At 38.4% G+C, this 23404-nt stretch overlaps 1 protein-coding gene across 4 annotated transcripts in view; it reads left to right on the forward strand.

Annotated features, from left to right (window-relative positions):
* The window catches only part of LOC137401016 (uncharacterized), a 38375-nt gene that overhangs the window by 10717 nt on the left and 4254 nt on the right, over positions 1 to 23404 (forward strand). For all 4 annotated transcript variants that reach the window (XR_010979272.1, XM_068087358.1, XM_068087359.1 and 1 more), the window contains exons 2-10: positions 5462 to 5559; positions 6903 to 7090; positions 7650 to 7842; positions 9454 to 9518; positions 10136 to 10227; positions 11789 to 11885; positions 12469 to 12589; positions 13343 to 13486; positions 20287 to 20416. Coding sequence is in view for 3 of the 4 variants with exons in the window: in XM_068087358.1 (XP_067943459.1) it covers positions 5462 to 5559; positions 6903 to 7090; positions 7650 to 7842; positions 9454 to 9518; positions 10136 to 10227; positions 11789 to 11885; positions 12469 to 12589; positions 13343 to 13486; positions 20287 to 20416 (1128 nt within the window). In the remaining variant the exon portion in view is untranslated. The remainder of the gene's footprint in view (positions 1 to 5461; positions 5560 to 6902; positions 7091 to 7649; positions 7843 to 9453; positions 9519 to 10135; positions 10228 to 11788; positions 11886 to 12468; positions 12590 to 13342; positions 13487 to 20286; positions 20417 to 23404) is intronic.

The following is a 23404-nucleotide window of genomic DNA, read 5'->3' on the forward strand; positions in this document are numbered from 1 at the left end:
CCGCCCCCTGATATGAACAGTGACACATTCAGGAGGCGACTTCTGGAGGTCCTGGCCAGAGAAAGAGGATCTGCCTCGGGAAGTCATGATCCTACCGAAGGGGTTAGGGAGGCAACAGAGCAACCCGGTGTACCCAACACAGAACCAGAGGAACCGAGTCCCGAGCCCTGTCCCGAACCTCCGGTGGAGCCTTCCGGGCAGGACCTGACGGAAGGGGAGGCAGACAACACCCCAGTCAGTGAGACCTCCAACCCCGGGGCCACAGAGCAAAGGGATCTGCTCCAACCCGACGTTTCTATACCAGCACCAGCTGAAGAAGAGGTGCGAATGAACCCAGAACCAAGGGGAGCAGAAAATAGTATGGGAGAAAGACGAGACGGGAGACCCCGGCGAATGGTGGGGCCTCCCATCAGATACAGCCAGGCTGTATGCCACCAGATTGACCCAGAAGACGAAGGGTCGGAAGCCGGGGAAAGACAGGCCGAATTCAGGGAACGGTACCAGTCCACCAAAGTTATGGTGGAAAAACTAGAAACCTTAATAGAGAGGGAAGGCCTGAGGACGAATCTAGAACTGATGTCTCAGTACGCAATTTTAAAAGAGTCGATTGCCGAGCTAGAAAAGATGATGGCCACGAGCCAACACGTGGAAGAGCAACCAGAATCAATTATATCTGACCGAAACATCTCGGAAAAGGGGGCGGGGACTGAGGCAGACGAAGAAAATCAAGGAGTAGGGGAACCGTCCGGCAATGAAAGCTTTCGACAGCAGACTCCGGACGGCGGAAATTTTCAGGAACAAAAGCATGACGGGACCGGAAAGTGGCCATCTTCTGAAATTGATACTGTCTCCAGTCACTTCAACCGCTGTACGCTGACGAATAACCAGCTCCCTCCACCTCCACAAACCTATATCGCGAAATTCAATATGAGACCGACTTCAGATGAAACCGGAGCCATCGAAGACCAGGAACTGCAGGTATTATTGACAGAACTGGATGAGATCCTAGAAGAAACAGAGGTAACGGCAGAAAGACAAGATGTCGATCAAGAAAAATTACCTGCAAATAACGTAGCCAAGGGAAATACCGCACCCATTGCATATAAGGGGGAGAGGCCGGTGGAACCGGCGATAACTAATACTAGAGTGGTGCGATTGGTAGGAAACAGGGCGCCCCAGGAGAAGGTCAAACCAAGCCAAGCAAAATTCTGAGGGCCAGAGTTTTCGAGTCAGGAGCAGAGGTGAACCACTCCAGGGTGACCCTCCGCTAGAGACTAACCAGAGGTGCCAGTTGCACACTCCACTACTACCAGACAACAGCAGACCAGGACCGATGCAAGCCTGCTCAGTAAATCTACCAACAATTCCTGTCAACCAGACAAAAGAAAACGAATTGTTCAAGAGAAGGAGAAACCGGGAAACCGTCGAAGGAATAGCAGAAGACATCTGGTACTCCCCCACCTCCTACGAAAGGATGGAGGCCGCAGAAGACCGCCAGAAGGGAGAATGCCAACTCTGTGGTTTTCGAAACAAGGACAGTAGGGTAGTGAGGAGACACATACGGCAACACTTCTGGCGCTACTGGTGCAAATGTCAGAAGAACTCATCGTCGTTCTTTAGTATATACAAGCACCAGAAAAAAGCCAAGGACCCCCGACTACACCCTAGCATTGTGTACCAGGTAGATCAAGAGTGGTATACTGATTTTTGTACATATATGAAATGGACAGAGTGCCCCCCGTTTGGAACCTGCCTTCCCGTGAAAGATGGGAACGGATGGGTACGAGGTAGAAGGACAGGACAAAAACGGCTAAGAGCAGATTCATCAGAAGAAAAGGGGTGCACTGATCGAGAGAACCGCCAAGAAGACGGGAGGAACAGACAAGCCGACCTCCGCGTCCACCTAAACCGACGCCGAACCACCGAAGGAAGAGAGGAGATAGTCAACAAGCCCTTCCCACCAAAGTATGTAATCCCAAAGGTGAGTCAGAGGAAAGCAATACCCATTAGTCGGGAGATAAACTCATCGCCTAAGGGAGCTGGAGTGGAGGTAGCAGGAGAGGGCGAGACCGCCCTGGAGATAGATGTCAGTGCGGACGACATCGCTGGAGTCTATGCCGGAACCGGTGCCAAGACCCAGGAACCGGTCAGCAACAAGGTAGCCAGAACCAACGAGAACACACGGCCCCGGCAGGAAGAATACAACCGCAGAGCAGAAAGAGAAGAAGAACGATACCAACGTTACATCCGGATGGCCGATGAATGCCGTAAAGAAGCTCAAAGATTGAGAGCACAAGCTCGACGATTCCGCTAAAAACACTCCCTTAATTGTTCACCCCTAGGCCAAACAATTGGGGGGGGAGAGTGTGGAGGACCGGGACATACATGTATATCAATTACTGCACTTATATATATATCCTCACTAGCACTTGCCCGAACCTCCCGAACTTCCTCTATGTTATGTAATCGCATTCTTGAACTGCCTTTTTATTATATAATCATATTCCTGAACTGCCTTTTTGTTATATAATCATACGTTTATCCTGTACTAATCTTATTATATCTTGTACATCCTTTGTGCTATAAATAGAGTGATGGGCGGAGCTAGACCATAGGCGCTGGCTATATAAGCCAGCGCAGTAAGTAGGCAAGGTGTGCTTGATACCACTCATACTTGTGAACACTTGTGTTGAAGCTATCATTAATAAAACTATTACATACTCGTACGAACTGATTCTATTGACGCCTGCCTGGTTGGCTCACCGATTGCACAAGCAGGCTCATTGTAACCATCAGACGGAACTGCCAGGGTGACTCTAGAAGGCTAGGAGGCGATCCACGGCTTTTGTCTAGACTCGATCGGGTGTGCCATGGCACAAGAGATCCAGTCCTAAGACCAGCCACTAGTGGATCCGGACTAGCCTGAGATAGAGATCCAGAAGGCAGGCCGGGGGTTTGGTTTCGGAGCAGGCCTGACTACTAGGTTCTTGTCTTGGACTGACTTGACCGCCACAGGCAAGTCAATCAGGCTTCGGACAAGGCAGGCCAGTAGCTCAGGTTGCGTTTCCCTTGTTAGGAAGTAAAGCTGACTCAGCTACCGGGGTCAGATCCTTTACAATATATATATACATGTATATAGCATGTATAGCGTATATATATATAGCATGTATAGCGTATATGTATATATATATATATATAGCATGTATGCGTAGTGTATATATATAGATTGCAGAATGCTTCAGTGTTTCATGTGTTCTATCATCAGGCTGGACAATGATACCATGCTACATTCATGTGAGTTATAATCCTTATGTAGCTATGTATACACATAAGCTTTTTACTTCTTTGACCAGCTCTCATGAATCCAACCTTATATTGCTCTCCGCAACTGGCCATGTCTCTAGTCATTGAGGCTCTGTTGGCACTAAACTCAGACATGTCCAGCACCATGATCACAGAAACATTGTTTGTGTAATAAAGCACACACAGCCTCTGCTTGCAGTCAGCTATGTAGACGTCATATTTGATCTTCAAGGTATTCCTCATGCAATGCATCCTATGAAGGGTGCAAGTTTCTCTGAGTACACCCACTCTTTGTTTCCATGTCGTAAAGACTAAAGCTGTCTGTTCATTGAAACTATGAAATCAATCTACATATTACATATTATGCATTCTCTTAAAAAATTATGCTTTGTTAGAGTGATGGTAACACAATTATTAACAGTAGTACCCTGGCAGTCTACTGACCCTTGAGAGATACGCACTATTATTAGGTGTAATAACTATACATACGCTATTATTCATGATTGTCAGTGATCAGTTGGGTGGTGCAGTTGTTAGAGCTATTAGGCTAGAAGTCATAAATTCAAATCCTTTATCATGTAATCTTTTTTTTATGTATTTAACTGAAGTGTCTCTCACTAGGTCTTTTACTTGGGAACGAATAAAGTGAGATACATTGTATTTTCGCTAACAACTGCGTAGTGTAATATGATGTATAAATGACATGCACCAGGATTAGAAGCTATTGTAAAGGAACTGACCGAGCTCCTCTTCTCGCTCCTCAAGAATCAAACCACTCGAGTACAAGGCCATAAGTATTTATATATATATATATTTTGCAGTAAATATATAAGGGTACAGTTGCATATGCAATAAACATATGAGTAAATGCACAGTGTGAGACTTCCAGGCGCTCTGCTCTTGGACACTTCTGCGGTGTCTTATATCGCTCCTGGATGTGGCTTGGCTCCGCCCCTCGGTGATAAGACCGACTCGGTATCAGACCCTCGCCAAACTGATACTGTTACCGAGGGCCGTGTCGTCTATGGAGTCGGAGCACGACCCAATCATGGCATCGGTCGCATTCGTGTTGGCTGTCTTCTCTAGCTCAGTCCTGACCTCAGAAATCAGCCACCACACTATAACCTTTTTCAATTCTTATGAGAATCATAATTCAATCTAAAGTAATCTCACTGAATCTCGTATTAATAGTAATTTTATTTGTTATCCAAAGGTCATGGGCATAGCCTACATGTAACTGTATTATTATCAGATGTTAAGGTCCATCTATATTAGATTATCATAAGCAGTAAAGTACTGTAAAGAGTAAAGTATATATTGTGTGTAAATCACTTGAACCCATTGAACTTAAAGACGATGTTAGCACCTGAAATCGGTAAAGTTATCCAATAGCAGATCGTACTCTCATGTACAAACTTTGTCATGCGCATTATCATCGCTCTAGTTGAGATTAACCTTATTCCTGTTTCTATGCTGAAAGACTGTTAATAATGTTTCAGCTAATAATGTTCTTAAGGTTGCAACGCCTTGTAGGTTGCTAGAGGCTACTTCATGAGATTTGGTGTAGAAACATCTTTAGACAATGTTCGCACTGCGCGACATAACATTTTGATCAACAAAACAATGCACAGATTTTGCAGATTGTGTGTTTTAAGAGACAAAGTTCTCCCCTAATCCTGCAAGCTACATAGGTTTTCTCCAACCTTATTAAGCTCTAAGGTTTCTATGAAAGATTGAATTATTAATGTTTAAATAATAATGGCATGCTTCTGTCATGTAGTGACAATGCTTGGTAGTGTTCTCTAGTAGAGAAACACGCCGCCAGGACTAGGTTTTTATAAGCTACCTTGGGTGGTCCTAACACTTATCAAGGGCTTCTTCTGGAACTGTCAGATTAACCTGAAGGGATACATTTTTGCAACACGTCCAGTCTGACAGAGCCAGGTAGCCATTTCACTTGTCCAATGTGCGAAGGACAGAGGTGGATCTTTAACGTGCCCACGTTGTCAGTGTGGTACACGGGGCTCCAAGTTAAGGTCTAGATCCGAAAGACCAATGACCTGGACCAAAACGAAAATGTTTAAATAAATTGATAAATAATACATAGACTGTTAAAATGACAATAAGCAAAATATATTTTGCGATTCTCTGGTTGCAGCGGCGGAAAAGATAGCTGCTTCAACCTGCTCAAGTGTGTTGCTGAAGACCATGAAGTTGTCGCCCTCGCCAACCTCCACCCAGCTGATAGCAGCATTGGTAAGTTTATTCAACGGGTTTTATTCCATTTCTACACAAGCGTATTAAATGGTGTTTTATGGTGTCAGCTTATTTGATTGGATTACCAAGACAAAAGCAGTTAGTATATTGAGTTGCAAGTATCGTCACTTAGTTTTTGGCATAGCATCGAGTTTACAGTTGTACAGGATAGCAGTAATTCAGGTCATGTAGCCATCAAGGACTTGAGAAATGCTACTCTATCTGATTAGTTTAATTTTTAGAGTCACATGAGCTTTGGAATGATATAATTTATGATAATCATACTACAGCAAAACCTTGAGATCTGAGCTTAATGCGTTCTGGAACCTGGGCTCCATTGTCAATTAACTTAATAAATTAAACCAATTAAATTAATAAAATAACTGAATACAAATTAATCCGGTCGAGCCCTTTCAAAGAACACTTAAAAACAGGATAATATAATGCAAAAACATGTTTTTAATTGATCTAATTCACCATCTATGCTCACAAAGTAATACATGCCTATCTAGTAGTTATGACCTACAATAAAATGTAACATTATTATGTACAGTGCTTTATGGAGTTTTTACCTTCGAAACAGATGGTAGTGGCTAACGGCGGTGTGGAGGAGGTAAAGAGAAATTAAATTTAACTTAAATGAACTTAACTTACTACACACATTCATAGAGATAATTTTCATCTTACATTACACAAAAGTTAATTCTAATTTTTTTTTCTTTTTTTTTTCTAACTCGCTTAAACTGATATGACAAGAAAGATTGAGCGATGCTGTTCTCGTAGCAGCCTTTTGCATACACTCCAAAGGAATCATCCGGAATTGAAAATCTCCTTGCATCTTACTTGAATTGGTTAACAACAGCAATCAGGTGGGCACGATTAGGACATCCTGGGAAAACTGAGAAAAAACAAAAATGCGAGTAAGGTCATTGGTTTACTTGATTGCTTGATTCAAGCTGGACTGACACACACCCACACACACTGCTATATACTCGGCCACCTAGCAGCCACATCGGGAACTGTCTCGTATCTCAAATTAGTATCATATCTCAGAGAAAAGATTTGCTCGGAATTTTTATCATTTGCTCAAATTTGTTGTATGTTGGGCACTCATATGTTGAGGTATGTACATGTACTATAATATGAAAAGGCGCTATTATGTTTGACTAAACTTTGAGGAAATGTTAGTGAGTCATCAGTTACTGGATTTTATAGAACTTACTTTGTTGAGCTTGATGCGGGTACAATTCTTGTTGTAACCATAAAATTATCCTATTTTTAGAAAGTCGCTCTATAGAATCACACTTTTTGTATGTACTCAGACTGTGCCTGTCTGTTTGTAGGAGAATTAAACAGCTACATGTATCAAACAGTTGGTCATGAAATGATTGGAGCCGTTGCTGAAGCTCTCGAGTTGCCACTCTATAGACGGGCCCTCAAGGGTACCTCCCTCAGTGTTGGAAAAAGCTATGATGGTCCTGAGGCAGGAGATGAGGTGGAAGACTTGTACGAGTTGCTCAAGGAGGTCAAGGTGAGAGGAATGAAAGCTTGTTTCACTTGCATCAGATCTAAGGTCAATATTGGTTGGGCTCGATTCCGAAGTTTTGCAACACAAATCTGTTTTTGCAGACGTCATACAGATCTTGTCATTTCTGATCAAAATTGGCAGCGACCAAAACTGTGTTTAAATTATTAATTTTCATGTCCTCTAAACATATCCATGGGTTGACTATAGAGCAGCAGTGTTGCACAACTAGTATACCGATGCTATACTGGTTGTACAATAGAATATCAAATTTGATACAAATTCACTATTTTTAATAACAAGTCTATCGGTGATATATTGGCCGAGGTTGTTATGGGTTCCATATTCTTTCAAACAAGCATTTTCTGTTATTACTAAGTAATTTCTGCCATCCCGGTCTTTTTATTTTTGGCAATGTAAAAAAGGGTTGCTTGGCAATACAAGAGTTAGCCAATGAAGAGCAAGTAATGCCAAAATGTTCCTAACATACACCTAAAAACTTCTGTTGATTCAGTGCCAAGTATCAGCCTCTGTAACAACAACTTGAGTTATATGTTGGTTTCAGGAGGCACATAATATACAAGGCGTTTCCGTAGGAGCTGTTCTCTCTGATTACCAGAGAGTCAGAGTAGAGAACGTCTGCTGCAGGCTAGGCTTGACCTCGCTTGGTTACCTCTGGTCTTGCAACCAAACTGAGCTTCTCACTGAAATGCTTGCGTGCCAGGTGGAGGCTGTTTTGGTGAAAGTAGCTTGCATTGGTGAGTTGTGAAAATAGCTTCATTTCCTATAAATAAATAGCCTGAGCGGCTTGTGACTCATTCTTGGTGCATCGTCCTGACCATGACTATTTATCAGACTCTGAGTATAAGTGAGCCCTGGTGGTATTAGCTAGATGGGACTCACCTTATAATGGAATGGTATGAACAATGACTTAGTCTGCTGCTACCTGATTTGACAATCAATTGACCAAAGAAAAATAGCCTCACAGACAATGAAGCCATTACATCTATGCAACATTTGTCAAACATTCTTTCTGATTTAAAAATCATTAATTCAGCTCTCTACCATAAAGCTTGAACTGAGTGCATTGACTGAAGCCTTTGCATAAATACTTACACTGCCAATGTTATCACTGAATACTTACAGTGTGAATACTTACACTGCCAATGTTATCGCTGAATACTTACAGTGTGAATACTTACACTGTCAATGATATCACTGAATACTTACAGTGTAAATACTTACACTGTCAATGCTATCACTGAATATTTACAGTGTAAGTACTTACACTGTCAATGCTATCACTGAATACTTACAGTGTAAGTACTTACACTGTCAATGATATCACTGAATACTTACAGTGTAAATACTTACACTGTCAATGATGTTACTGAATACTTAAATATTAAATCATTAAATACTTACCCTGCAAATGTTTTTACTGAATACTTACAGTGGAAATATTTACACTGCCAATGCTATCACTGAAATAGGAAAATCGTATGTTTTCATCAATGAATCTCAAAACTATTAAAAGTTTTTTTATTAATCTCAAGCCAATCCAACATATGCAGGTTATCGCTCTGTCAATGGTGGTCGGTAACTTGGGTTAGGCTTTACTGTAACTGCGCCATTAAGCCGTGTGCTGCAAAAAGTTGTCTCACCTGTTGAGTGTGGCCAGAGCTCTTGTTGTGGGTAACGCGGTGAACTTAAGCACTCAACTTTTCTCTAAGAAAGGGTATGTTATTGTGCACTTTCATACATACTAGTACCCCCTCAGTCTAGTGTGCCTTGAGAGATTGTCAGGTGTACCAATAGAGCTCACCAATAGCTACCTATATGTATATGCATAACAATTAAAAAATTCTGGAGTACGAAGGATTGGTGCAGGAGTTAGCATTCCACACCACGAGAATCCAATGCGATGCAATCTTTTTCCCAGTATTCAGTTATGGATGCAGACGAGTGGATACGACTATTATTATAATAAAGACTAGGTGAATGTACGGCGTTGCCCGGGTAATAAAAAATTCTTTGACAGAAAATGTATTTTTATTTAACATATAACATTTACCATTCTAACTTTTAAACTTCATATCATGAGAAAAGTATTTATGTGCAGTTCAAATGAATTGAGGAAAAAAAACAACTGTAAAGGTATTCAAACAACTGTAAGATTCCAATTCCAAGATTAATTTTATGATTTTACTAGCTATAGCCAAACAGACAGATATACATCCAAACAGACGACAACAGACACGACAAAATGTGAAATATATATTAAAGATTTAGGCATTGTTTAGTGATACATTTAGCCTGTCTCTTTATCTCCTTGTCTAGTTTTACTCTTCATTTACTTGTCTACATAGGACTAAAGCCAAAGGAGCACCTCAACAGGCCTCTATCATCTCTTGTTCGTCATCTCACCACGTTGGTGAGTTTGTTGTATCTAGTTCAACAATGTATTGGTAAAATACCTGAACGAATTTAAATTTCTCCTTGTCGGAAATTACAAATTTTGTTTAATCGGTACAAATCTCTCTAAGAACTTGCACAGATATTCTAAGAGACTAGACAACTTTACAGGCAGCGTCTTTCATAGCAGCCTACCAACCTTCTTTGTTAACACAATCAGAGGAAAATTGCAAATAAGTTTTTTGGAATGATATATCAGACCTGCACAAGGTAAATGTCAGTTGAATTGTAATGAGTTTAAATTTTCTTTTATTAAATAAGACGATTGCTAAAAAATACACCATAAAAATCATTGATGATGTCTTCATGTGAGCAATTGCTTGGCTAATTCAGGTGCAGAGCCCAATTGGCAGTGAGCAGGGTATGACTCACCTTGATGAAAAATCACTGCAATTCAACTTTGTAAATTAAATTCATCCATTAAAAATCAATAACAGAAGGTCTTCGAGTTCAGCCTAGCGAGTAATATTACAGTTTCAACAAGTGAGTTTTTTACTAGAAGTTTATGAAAATTTTGACCCTAATTTTTATGATGCATTGGTGTGTTATTAACACAAGGCTATTTGACATTTGCAGAACAAAGACTATGGGGTTCACATGTGTGGGGAAGGGGGAGAGTATGAGTCTTTGACTTTGGACTGTCCCCTCTATAACAGCAAAATCATCATGTAAGTCTGACTCAAGATTCCGATGCTAATCTTGTGCGCTCTTCTGCAACTTAAATATGACAGGAATTACTGGTCATAGGAGCTTTGGTAGTCCTCTTGCATATATACATTTATAGACATGTTAGTCGCCTTTAACCAGCAACTTGCTGATCAACTGATCTAGCACAAACATGGTTATAGTCATGTTAATTGTCCTTAGCTGGTTTCTGGCTATTCAACTGATCTTACACAAACATGGTTATAGTCATGTTAATCGTCCTTAGCTGGTTTCTGGCTGATCAACTGGTCTTACACAAACATGGTTATAGTCATGTTAATCGTCCTTAGCTGGTTTCTGGCTGATCAACTGGTCTTACACAAACATGGTTATAGTCATGTTAGTCGTCCTTAGCTGGTTTCTGGCTGATCAGCTGATCTTACACACACGTGGTTATAGTCATGTTAGTTGTTTTTAGCTAGCAACTGGCTAGGGATGACTAACATGATTCTACAACTGGATGATCTATTGGTCTTGTAATTCTAAGAATCTTATTTAAGGTCTCACCATATATATATATATATATATATACATTGTGAGGTAGTTGTTGTTTTGTTGTATTTTGTCCTTGCCTTTCAGTCCCACAAATAGCCATGACATGCACACTCATTAAAAGATGTGGAGAGAGTAGGCAACTCCTCATCCTTCTTTCACTATATCGCTTGCTGAGCTAAGGGATAAAAGCAAGGAGCTTACACTGGTGCTAATTTTTAACCTTCTATTGTCAGAAATACGTAACCGTAATAATAAAATGGCTTTAAACTTTTGCCAAGTATTTTTAAATAATAAATACAGTAATTTTTTAATAAATGTAATAAATTTTTTATTGAAAAAAATTATTGGATGGCTGTACATAAACCAAAAACCTTTCTTAATAAAGCTGGCAAAATCTTCTGATCATAGACCGCTAGTCATACATGTACTTTTATCATTACTCCCTCTTGTTTGATGAGTTATTTTTGCAGTGCTAATTGCTACTTAATTGCTGGCCCTTCATCCCATTCAGGCAGGGGTGGATTCAGGAGAACTAGCCCTATTTCTGGCTTACCATGTTGCGTGTTACATCGACAAAGTGGTTGTTACGATAACGGATCAACTAATGCAAAGAATTCACATACACAAATGTTGATTTGGTTGTGGTCAAAGCCACTAATGGTGCGACAGGCTTACTGTTTAAAGTGTGGTGGTCAAACTATCTTATGGAAGAAAATTTCGATATTTATGGCATAAGTTGTTCTAGTATATTTTCTGCAGTGTTTGTTTTTCTCTCTCCAATTAATAAGTTGACTGCGGAACTAGAATTATATGATATTACACTATTACAGTAATCAAACTTATCTAATCAAAGCTATCCTTTGTTGCATCTCAATAGAACAATTATAATACAAAGCTGTCTTATTCTTTGATTCATTTCTAATAAAATGTAACATTGCCTCACGAGAACTTAGCGTGTGCTTGTGATTTTATTGCTTAAATGTGTCAGTTTTAGCTGTTTGATCGGTTAATTCATGTTGTCATTCCTAGCGAGGAGTCTGAGATAGTTGAGGACACACCATCTGATATCGCTCCTGTCGGGCACCTAAGAGTTAACAAATACAGACTGGAGCCTAAGGCTGATGAGGTATTGCTGCCAGCTTCGAGTTTCCTTATAGGCTTCTATGTGACAGCACTATTGGTGAACATGGGCCTACTGCTATTGACACCGTTAGCAGTTCTTGTTTGCCAGTGTCTCATTTCTGCTACACAACATACTATACTAGTTGTAAATGCTGTGTCTTTCTAGCTTTCTTTATGGTTTGTCATCACTTGTGTGAGCAAGCAAGGGTAGAGAAATTGCCTCATGGAAGTTGGCCCATTTGTTGCCATATATGTTTGTATAGCAGGATAAGGCAACTACGATTAGACTTTATTAAGTAACCTATCTCTCAGCCCTTATGAAACTTCTATACATTTTTATTGTCCAAGTTAATCAGCCCTATTTTTAGGAAAAAGCAGTTCAAACCTTAAAAAAAAATTCTTTGAAAGGAACAGATGGTAAAAGTTGTGTGAATGGTGAGGATGGTGTAGGCGGTGAGAGTGGTGTTGGTGTGGGTGATTCAGCTGATGTAAACTCGGACTATCTGTAGAGTTAATAAGATATGGCCTTCAGTCTATCAGGCATGCATGTGGAGCCGACTAGGCTTAAAACATTTCTCTACCCTCAGGTGCGGTCTGTTAGTTGGCTAGACAGGGTGAGACAATTGCCACTCAAGACGAGTTGTACATTTACTGAAGATTTCTTAAGTAGTGTGCCAGCGACAGCAGCTGTCTCATTCAGTAAAACTGGTAGGTGACTTCTTTTCTTTAACTGCCTGTTAATATGCTTCATTGTAGTTCTCAGTCTCCTGCCTTTATTCTTTGTCTTATCCATTAATCTTCTTATCACTTATTAATCTTATGACTTATTAATCTTCTTATCACTTATTAATCTTCTTATCATTTATTAATCTTCTTATCACTCATTAATCTTCTTATCACTCATTAATCTTATAATCACTCATTAATCTTCTTATCACTTATTAATCTTCTTATCACTCATTAATCTTCTTATCACTCATTAATCTTATAATCACTCATTAATCTTCTTATCACTCGTTAATCTTCTTATCACTTATTAATCTTCTTATCACTCGTTAATCTTCTTATCACTCATTAATCTTCTTATCACTCATTAATCTTCTTATCACTTAGTAATCTTCTTATGACTTATTAATCTTCTTATGACTTATTAATCTTCTTATCAGTCATTAATCTTCTTATCACTTATTAATCTTATCACTTATTAATCTTCTTATCACTCATTAATCTTTCTCTCTCTCTTTTTGTTGACTGTTACGTCTTCATCCTTTCACTTACTTTGAATTTCTACCATTCTATTCTCTTAATTGCCCTTTTCTCGTTTGCTTTCTGCCGCCGTTTCTTTGCTTGGCTGCCACATTTTATATAACCTCAACCTACCAGATCTTTTTTCTCTGCCTAATTTAATTTGGTGGTTCATTTTGAGATCATGAGCTAGTTATTATGAACTTTTCTTCTCAGAGTATTCAAACTTGGTAACCTGCTGGCCAGAGAAACACCTATCAGTTGTCAAGTCATCAGAGACTGAGGTCTTTTGCTCACTGCAGGCAGCCAATACTGGGGATGTTGAAGTCAGTACAAAAAGTATGATGGATGAACTAAAAGGTGAGAGAACCTTGCGTTTACAGATACAGTAATACATTGAGATAAAAACTTGTATGTTAATTCACTCATATCTCAAATCAATTTCTCCCATATGAAATAGCTAAATACAAATTAATTTATTTCCACTCCATGAAAATCATTTAAAAACAGGATATTACAATGGAAAAACACAAAGTAACAATTACTTATCTAGTAGCTATGATTTGCAATAAAATGTAACATTATTTTGTGCAGTACTGTACCTATGGAGTTCTTACCTGCGAGACAGACTGTAGTGGCTAATGGGGGAATGAAAGAGGTTTAACAGCGACATGTTTAGTACGCTACACTTTTGTGACTAGGTCAAATAACACTAACTTTAAATTTAACTTAAATGAAATTAGTTTACTAATCAAGGACTTGAAAAGTAAAAATAAGTTTTAATCATACATTAAACTTAATTTTGCCTATTTTTGGACTCCTTTTCACCTTCTCTTTTAGTTGGCCTTTGTAAAAAAAATGTTATCCAACGAGAAAGATCGAGCGATGCTGTTTTTATAAGCGGCCTCTAGCATACTCAGCCACCTAGCAGTCGCATCAGGAACCATCTCATATGCTCAATTTGTCTCATATCTCAGGGAAAAGATTTGCTTGAATATTTCTTCGGATCTCAAATTTTACATACACCCGGAGACTCATATCTCAAGCTATTACTGTACGGATCTTTTAATATTTTCAAGCTCTGTATCAGTACTCCCGTACAGAGAAATAAAGTGTATACAGAGATGTATGCTTATTCACATTTTACTGTCAAAGCAATTGAACATCAATCCAGCGAATAGAGAAGTACCATGACCTTACACTGACCCCTTACTTATTGTGGCTACTTGGAGCCAGCACTAACCATGAAAAGTAAAGCGCTGCAAAGTAGGGTCACCCACTAAACTTTTTACATTGAATCAGCAGTAATGTCGAAATTGTGAGTCAGTTTGTGTCAAAGATATAGTTTATAGTTAGAATAGTTAGTTTACCATGTCGTTCATCACGTCATTCACCGTGTCATTCACCGTGTCGTTTACCGTGTCGCTCACCGTGTCGTTCACCGTGTCGTTCACCGTGTCGCTCACCGTGTCGTTCACCGTGTTGTTTACCGTGCCGTTTACCATGTCGTTCAACCATGTTGTTATACCAGAATACAAAGGTCTAGCATGGCTCGCTTCTTTGACTTGTCGACTGTATGTAAAAGACTGGTCAGAACAGGCAGTCGAAAACTCTTTTGAATGGCCTTTATCTTTGTAATCTAGCGACGTTTGTTTTCTCAAATCTAGTTTTTGACCTAAAAGGCTCGTAGGCCAATGCATGCAGCTTGTTTTTATTTCTTTGAAAACAACCGCCAATAAAGCTATCTGTAGCCAACAGATTAAATAATACAAATGACAATGAAGCTACTCAGAACCATAATCACTCGGTTTCCATGCTTTAAATGGATTCAGAGTTGACCTCTGCCGACGAATTCGCACCTTACCATTTCAACGATTTGGAGTTCTTTATCGATTTTTTTAAGAACATCAATGTATTCCTCAGAATAGAACTTGTTGAAGTAGACTCACTTTTGGGCCATGGTCACTTCGATGCATTCTTCGTACACTTGTTGCACTAACTCGGCCAGGGTGCCTGATCAGAATTTTCTTAATAATTAATAATATTAATATCCCTCTGCATGTATATTACAAAACACCAACCTAAGTTACTACTTGCGAAACAGTTATTACTTCAAAGGTTGCATGGACGACAATCGCTTTTAGTAAAAAAAGCTTTTTTCTATGCTGGAAGAGTCAAGCCTAAAAGGAGGTCGGCACCAGTGCTGTGGAAATCTGTACAATCGGTAGATTCATTTATTTAATGATTGAGGTGATAAAATAAATGAAAAGGTAATTATTTCATGTCGTATCAGCAATATATCATTGGCAATAGATGTTAGAATATACCCGCGTGGTGGTGGGATGAAATGCGCTGAACTTTTTATTTCACCTTCGCTATAGAGAGCTTAACTGAGTATTATCCAAATCCATCAACAATGAGCATTTCTGTGATGTCAAATAGTAGTCTCACTACGAATGCTTTCACACAAATTTTGCGAAGCAAAGTGGCTTTTAGATGGCAATAAGGTAAATGGCTATAAGATTTTATTGTTTCGATGATATGGACTGGAAGAAACATCGAATCCAGCTGAAGCATTGAAACCCAGTAAATAGCTGCAAATGTCAATAATCTCATAAGCCTCATAACCTTCATCAACTAAAATTATTCCTTGCCATGTTACTGAAAGCTTCATTGCTCTTCATGTGACACGTCATTGTCTGGTGTATGGGAAGGTGTAGTTGCAGCAGGGGAATATTCGTGATGAGGAAACATTGCCTCTTTTTTATTTGACTATAGAAATCTTTTGCAACTTCATTTCACTAGCTTTATGAGTACTGAATTTAACAGGTTGGAATGTGCTGTCATCAATTTCTTATGCCTTTTGTTGGGGAGTCTATGCAATGTTGCACAGTTTGAGCAAGCTGTACAAAGTAAGAACACATTCTTCAGTTTCGTCATTATTACCATTAAATCTGCCTCTTTTTTTCTACTCACTGATCTTGTCTTGTGAGCAAGGTTATTTTTGGTTAAGTGTTTAGATTGGCATCCGATTATTGTGCTGACATCTGCTAACTTTATTTCAGACACCTCTCGGTAACCACAAACTACCCCAGCCTTATCTACGGTGTATTGATGAACTTCTTCTGGTGTAGATCTATCATAGTCATAGACGGTGTTAAACTGCAATTTTTTTCCAAGTTACTTTGAGTTTTGTTTCTCTCATCAAGACTTATGCCCTCTGTAAAAGTTTCTGAATGTTGGTCAGTCGCATCACAATGTTGTATCCTTACGAGTATCAACGGAAGAAATGAGGCCCTGTGTCATTGACTTCATGTATAGGACTTGAAGGCATGAAGGGTTTTTTTGGTCTATAGGCTGTAAGATAGAAGAGGTGTTGGAGGGCAGGAACTCAGCATGGTTCATCAAGAGGACTTTGAAGAGCAGCCATTTTTTGGGAGGTTCGCTTTACCTACAGGATAAAGTGGTTCATAAATGAAGTAGAGTGTGAGGTTTTTGTTATCCATGCATTTTTATTTCTCATCCGTTGGAAGGGTAGCAGGCTTTGTTTTTGTTCTTTCAGCGCAGACTTATGGATTTGCGAATTAAACCAGGCTGCAATCCAAATTCGCTTCATTCTCAAACACGAGGAGAATCACTTGATCTTTGTGGCCTCAGTACCTTAGCACCTGAGCCTTCGCACTCCATCATTGTAATAGAACATCTAAAATGACATCCTCTTCTAATTCGGGCCAGTCTCATTCATTTAAAAATACAGTTTTTGGAAAAGCCTCCCTTTCCACTTGATTTTCAAAACCAGTCTTTTGTATAATGCAGAGCTGCCTCGGTGTCTGATAATGTGGTCGCATGCATTGGAATAGTGCAAAGGCCAAACCATTTTTGAACTTACCAAACCAGCCCTTGCTGGCAACACAGCTGCATTTTCTCATAGAATAAGTTCACTTGAGGCACTAGGACTATGCAGAATTTTATTTGCTTTGTTGTTACCATAACATTATTCTGTTTGTTTGACTCCTGCAAGAACAACGCTATTGTGTTTGGCTTTGGTTCAAATCTTGTTTTGAACCAAAATCGACCTCTTTCAACAGTACAATTCTTCTACCAAGAACATATTTTGCAAAATATCTTTATTAACTTCATTATGATGCACTTGAAAAGGCAGTGGCATCTCATCAAGATAGTGGCATCTCATCCCAAGGTGACTGACCACTTTCCCACTGATAAAACTAACTGAGGTAACATACGCAAGAAAGTGGTGTTAGCCTCAAAGCAAGCGACTTATTGATCAGGATGCTTAATAAGTCAAGCAAGGTTATTCCACAATCTGTATATTGTGACCAGCCTTTGTCATTTAATGGCAACAACAAGACTCTTGACAAATTTTTTAGCTTATGAAAATGATAACTTTTGTGCTCAGGATATCCATCTATCCGGCTGGGCTAATGAGTTAGCCAATTTCAGTCACACCTCTACATACAAATTTATGTCATTCTGAAGCCTGCTTCCAATGTCAAATTTATTGTATTTTGAATCAAACACTCCCAAATCAATACTCGCGTAGCTATTTTGCTCCACAGTCTATAAACATGGGTAAACTTCTCAATAAATATTGCCAAGAATTGCACACAGTAATAAAGCAAGTGTATTACACAGAGGTAACACAATACATTAGTAAATAATTAATCAATAAAGACAGGTGTTCACCTAGAAACCTCTAAATGAAAATGTAAGTTGTAATATGTAGGTTCAGCAGAAGTGTAAGTCTTGATATGTAGGTTCAGCAGAAGTGTAAGTTGTAATATGTAGGTTCAGCAGAAGTGTAAGTTGTAATATGTAGGTTCAGCAGAAGTGTAAGTTGTAATATGTAGGTTCAGCAGAAGTGTAAGTTGTAATATGTAGGTTCAGCAGAAGTGTAAGTTGTAATATGTAGGTTCAGCAGAAGTGTAAGTTGTAATATGTAGGTTCAGCAGAAGTGTAAGTTGTAATATGTAGGTTCAGCAGTAGTGTAAGTTGTAATATGTAGGTTCAGCAGAAGTGTAAGTTGTAATATGTAGGTTCAGCAGAAGTGTAAGTTGTAATATGTAGGTTCAGCAGAAGTGTAAGTTGTAATATGTAGGTTCAGCAGAAGTGTAAGTTGTAATATGTAGGTTCAGCAGAAGTGTAAGTTGTAATATGTAGGTTCAGCAGAAGTGTAAGTTGTAATATGTAGGTTCAGCAGAAGCTGTGGTAATAAGGATGGCATGCCCTAATTTAGACTAAATACTCTTTAACTACCGCAAAAACCTCTAAATGAATGCCGCCTCTATTTGAATGCCACTATGGGAGAAGGGTTGAAAAATAGAATGCCACCTTTTAATTTAGCTCTACCTCCATTTGACCGCCACTTTGACATTCTTTGATCTTTACGAACTCATAATAGCAAGTGATCAGTAGAAAAATGTCTACACAACCGTACTAATAATGACTCGGTTATATCAATAACAATTAGTTATTTGGTTGTTTCTGTCAGTATCGAAGTCTGTTTTCCAACTCCAGAGCTTTTTGGTTCTTTGTTAAGACTTTGAAAGCAACACCATAGAAATAGTTAACAACTGGATCGAGCTAAAAGTAGTTCTTTGATGGTTTACATTTATGATGGTATATGAACGAATAGTTTTAGACTAAAAGTGGTGATCAGCGCCAACTAAAAGTTTACCATTATTTGTGCGAAATGCCTCGCATAAAATTTTTGGTTTGCCAAAAAAATTGTTTGAACGTTAATATCGACTAGTTTAGCAGTGCAGAAAAAGAGTTGAAGTCAGAAGACATTGTGGAAGGTATTGAACAGTCAGAGAAAGATGAAATCATTCCAAATGAAACCAACAATCACAACACAACTAGCCGAGCAAATGATGCAAATACGTTTATGTATTATAAGTATAGTTTGTTTATGTCATTTGTTCTTGAATATATATTTGTAGCATTTGATCATTTATTATTATATAACTTGTAAATTTGCAGATTTATAGCATCTTATTTGATAGCATCCTTGCGGTTATCTTGACTAGGCTCACAATGAATCGATGCTCATAACTTCTTTTCGATTGCCCATAAAAAGTCCATTTTGACTGCAAGTTGTAGCAAGCATATCAATGAATGCAATGAGCTTCTATGCTACACTGTTAAATATAGATATGAAATAGAAATGTTTTCAAATTTAGAATGAAATAAAAATTGAAAGCTCTGACAAATTTCAAAGCAGGGCACAGGCTTTAATATCATCGCAGGTTAATCACAAGCAATAAATGTCAACTGGTAGAGATATTTCTCGGCTTCCCATTGTATATTTATTTAGATATCTATGACAAGTTACAGGTAAGTTATCAGATTTTTTGCATCTAAAAGGGTTAATGTCACTTGACCCGAAGGAGAGAGCAAAATATAGGCAACATTCGCTTCAATTATAAAACAGTTACGGTAATTAAATTTGTTTTCCTAAAATTCTAGTGAGCCATTTGAAACGTATAACACCAACCTCTATTTAAACACCACCTCTATTTGGCCACCACCTCTATTTGACCGCCACCTCTATTTGACCGCCACCTTATTTGACTGCCACTGTGAGGGAAGGGTTAAAAAATAGAGCGCCATGGCGTTCAAATAGAGGTTTTACAGTAATTTAGTGTATATTTTTCTCTTTATGCTTCACATTTTATGCATTATTTTTAATCTTCATTTTTGCTCATTTGGCTTTCACTCACCAAACTGCAACCCTTTGAGAAGCTTGTAGAACTAAAACTCTGTATTGAATTTAGATCGTGTGTTGGAAACTTTGTAATTCACTGTAAGTATAATCAAAAGAGTTGTAAAAAGGACTAAGGTTAAGCATGGTAAAATGGCCAGCTATGCTAAATAATTATTAATACGTAATGGTAAATAAGCACGTGCTAGGTATACATCCAGACCAGTTCGCTGTAGGAGGTTGGGTGGAGGTGTAAGAGGGTAACGTTGACACCAGTAGAGCTAAAAAAGTTGATGGTGTGTGTAAGTATTTTGCTGCGAAGTATGTAGATTAATGAGCCGGCCTAACTTCACATAGTTCCTAGGATAACAATTCAGTACACAACGGTTATTTTATAGCGCAAAAATTCATAGTTATTTTGGATACTCCGGCTTTTTAGGCATACTTGAGTCACACAAGCTGGATTTCTCAAGTGCCTCTTACGTGCTGCTTTATATCAGTGACATGAGCTTGTTCTCACGCATCAATGCAGTCTACAAAGACTACTTTGGCATCAACCCACCCCCAAGGTTGGTAGCTTTATGCTATTTATAAACTGTAGACTGCATAGAGACATGGCAGAGAATAGCAATATAAGATGTGTTAGTATATTATAGAAGTATACTTTATACAATAATAATTTGAATGGTTAGATATTTTTATATAAATTATGTTATTATATTATAATATAATATATTATTATATATAATCTATATATATATTTCTCAAAGTATGTCGCATGTCTGTCTGCATTCCGGCTATAGCTATTATTAGAATAGCCTAGGCAACAATGCTGACGCAATGTCATGGCCTACTGGCATCTGAAGCTTACTAACTAGGTTAGTGGAATTTTCCATTGGCGATGTGCCAGGCCACTTGGCAACCTGCCACTTGCTGGAGAGAGTTGCCTGCCAGCAAGTGGTAAGCAAATCTCATCACTTCTCATTGTTTATAAGCTGATTTTTAACACCCGAGCAACGCCGGAGGCACAGCTAGTATATATGGTAATATAAATTACATGATATAAGGTATATAATATAAATTATATAATTTATATTATAATATACTATTATGCGGGCAGTCCTGTGTGCTGTCAGAGATCTTCATGTGTAATAAGTATGCGCACAATTATTCTTACATGTGGAAAGGTAATTGGGTGGAGCAGTTGGTAGTATGCTTGACTTCAAATCCAAATATCCTGGCTCGATTCTAATGCAGTGCAGTCTTGTTTTTAATGGTCTTAGCATGGCTTTGGACGGACATGCCTCTCATTATAGTAAAGAATACTTGAATGCCCAGGCGGTACCGGGTAATAAAAAAGTCTTTGGACAAAAAATTTATTTGTATTTAACATATAACAACATTTGCCATTTTAACTTTCAAACTTCATATCGTAAGAAAAGTGTTTTGTGTAGTCGAAATAAATTAGGAGAGAAAATAAAAACTACTGTAAAGGTTTTTAAACTTTGTTAATCAACTGTAACTTTCAAACGTCATACCATGAGAAAAATGTTTTGTGCAGGTCAATTAAATTTTTAAAATAATAAAACGATTATAAAAGTGTTTAAATGTGAATGTAAAATAGTTAGCAAGTAATAGCTAAATTAAGTCTGTTTTGTTACGATTACGATAAAAGATGATTTGGTAATGATACAATTAATACTAACTGAGAAAACAAAATGAAAATCCTGGGTATGTTGAATTAATAATAACAATTCTTGCATAGAAGTGTGTTTGTGGGTGTGTGTGTGCGTGTGTGCGTGTGTGTGTGCGCACGCGTGTGTATGTGTGTTTAAAAAAGGTAACTGTTCCACCAGAAGCTATCCATCAAAACATTGAATACGGTGATACTGGTACCTCTCGATACTGGTACCAATTTAAAAATGAGATATCGTACTGTCTTTGTCTGACCGAGCGAAGAGAGAATGTAGAGGCTCTTCTTATGGAGATAATATGATTGTCCACATGAGAAGTATTGGCCTCGATCACAATATAGCAATGGAACCATACGAAAAACCGAAAATAGAAGTTCAAGAAAACATGAAAAGCGTCGAGTTTCATAGAGTTAATAGAATTTATAGAGCTTCAAATTTAGCGTGTGCATATGCTATAGTGTATATGATAATGTCTTTGATCATTATGCCTTGTATAGCTCAGTGGTAGAGCGCGAGAATTTATAACTTGCAGTTGCGATCTCTGTGGGTTCTAATCCTTCAAAATGCAGAATTTTAATAACAAGATTTTAATAGCTATAGCCGGACACACACAGACACACAGACACATACCAACTTTGAGAATTATGTTTAGATTTAAATTAGTTATATATTAAATATAAATTATATATTATGTAGCTTGCCACTCCTAAAAATCTGTTTCTATAAGTCATGTGGAAAATAATGTGTTTTAGATTGAGCAATGAGTGTGTTAGATATAGAGAAGACTGTCTTACAGGTGTGCAATGAGTGTGTTAGATATAGAGAAGACTGTCTTACAGGTGTGCAATGAGTGTGTTAGATATAGAGAAGACTGTCTTACAGGTGTGCAATGAGTGTGTTAGATATAGAGAAGACTGTCTTACAGGTGTGCAATGAGTGTGTTAGATATAGAGAAGACTGTCTTACAGGTGTGCAATGAGTGTGTTAGATATAGAGAAGACTGTCTTACAGGTGTGCAATAAGTGTGTTAGATATAGAGAAGACTCTCTTACAGGTGTGCAATAAGTGTGTTAGATATAGAGAAGACTGTCTTACAGGTGTGCAATGAGTGTGTTAGATATAGAGAAGACTGTCTTACAGGTGTGCAATGAGTGTGTTAGATATAGAGAAGACTCTCTTACAGGTGAGCAATAAGTGTGTTAGATATAGAGAAGACTCTCTTACAGGTGTGCAATGAGTGTGTTAGATATAGAGAAGACTGTCTTACAGGTGAGCAATAAGTGTGTTAGATATAGAGAAGACTCTCTTACAGGTGTGCAATAAGCTGTAACAATGGCAACAATTGCTATCGTAATAAGATAACATTGATTATGCTTTCCTTGTGAAGATGATGTGGATTTGGAGATGAGCACATGTTGATTGATTGTTTCAATGGGAATTCTCATGTAGCGGATTAACGCGAGCTCTTTGTTGAAAAGATAAGGAATTCAACACCAGATGTCCTAGCAGCACACTTCTGTCTCGCTTAGCAGCATGCTTTTCAAATCGGAACAACCAAAGTGTAAAAAGTGCTTAAAATGGAATAACTTGCACGGTATTCTCTTTCGCACCAATCGCAAGTACCGTTTTCATTTTTGCAAGCTTTGAACGTTCGATGAAAATTTGCGAGTGCCAAAACTCACTTAACTCGTGTGTTTTCACCGTTTCTATGTTGCGGTTGATGCAAACCTGCGGATTAGCCGCTACATGAAAACATAGTGATTGACCGACACTCAATGTATTATTATGCTTAATAATTGTTTCTGTTACTTCTCTACCTGGTTAGTTGTAAATTTACCCTTGCTAGGAATTGTTTACAGACGC

Source organism: Watersipora subatra, chromosome 7, assembly GCF_963576615.1.
Source record: "Watersipora subatra chromosome 7, tzWatSuba1.1, whole genome shotgun sequence".
Taxonomy (NCBI): domain Eukaryota; kingdom Metazoa; phylum Bryozoa; class Gymnolaemata; order Cheilostomatida; family Watersiporidae; genus Watersipora; species Watersipora subatra.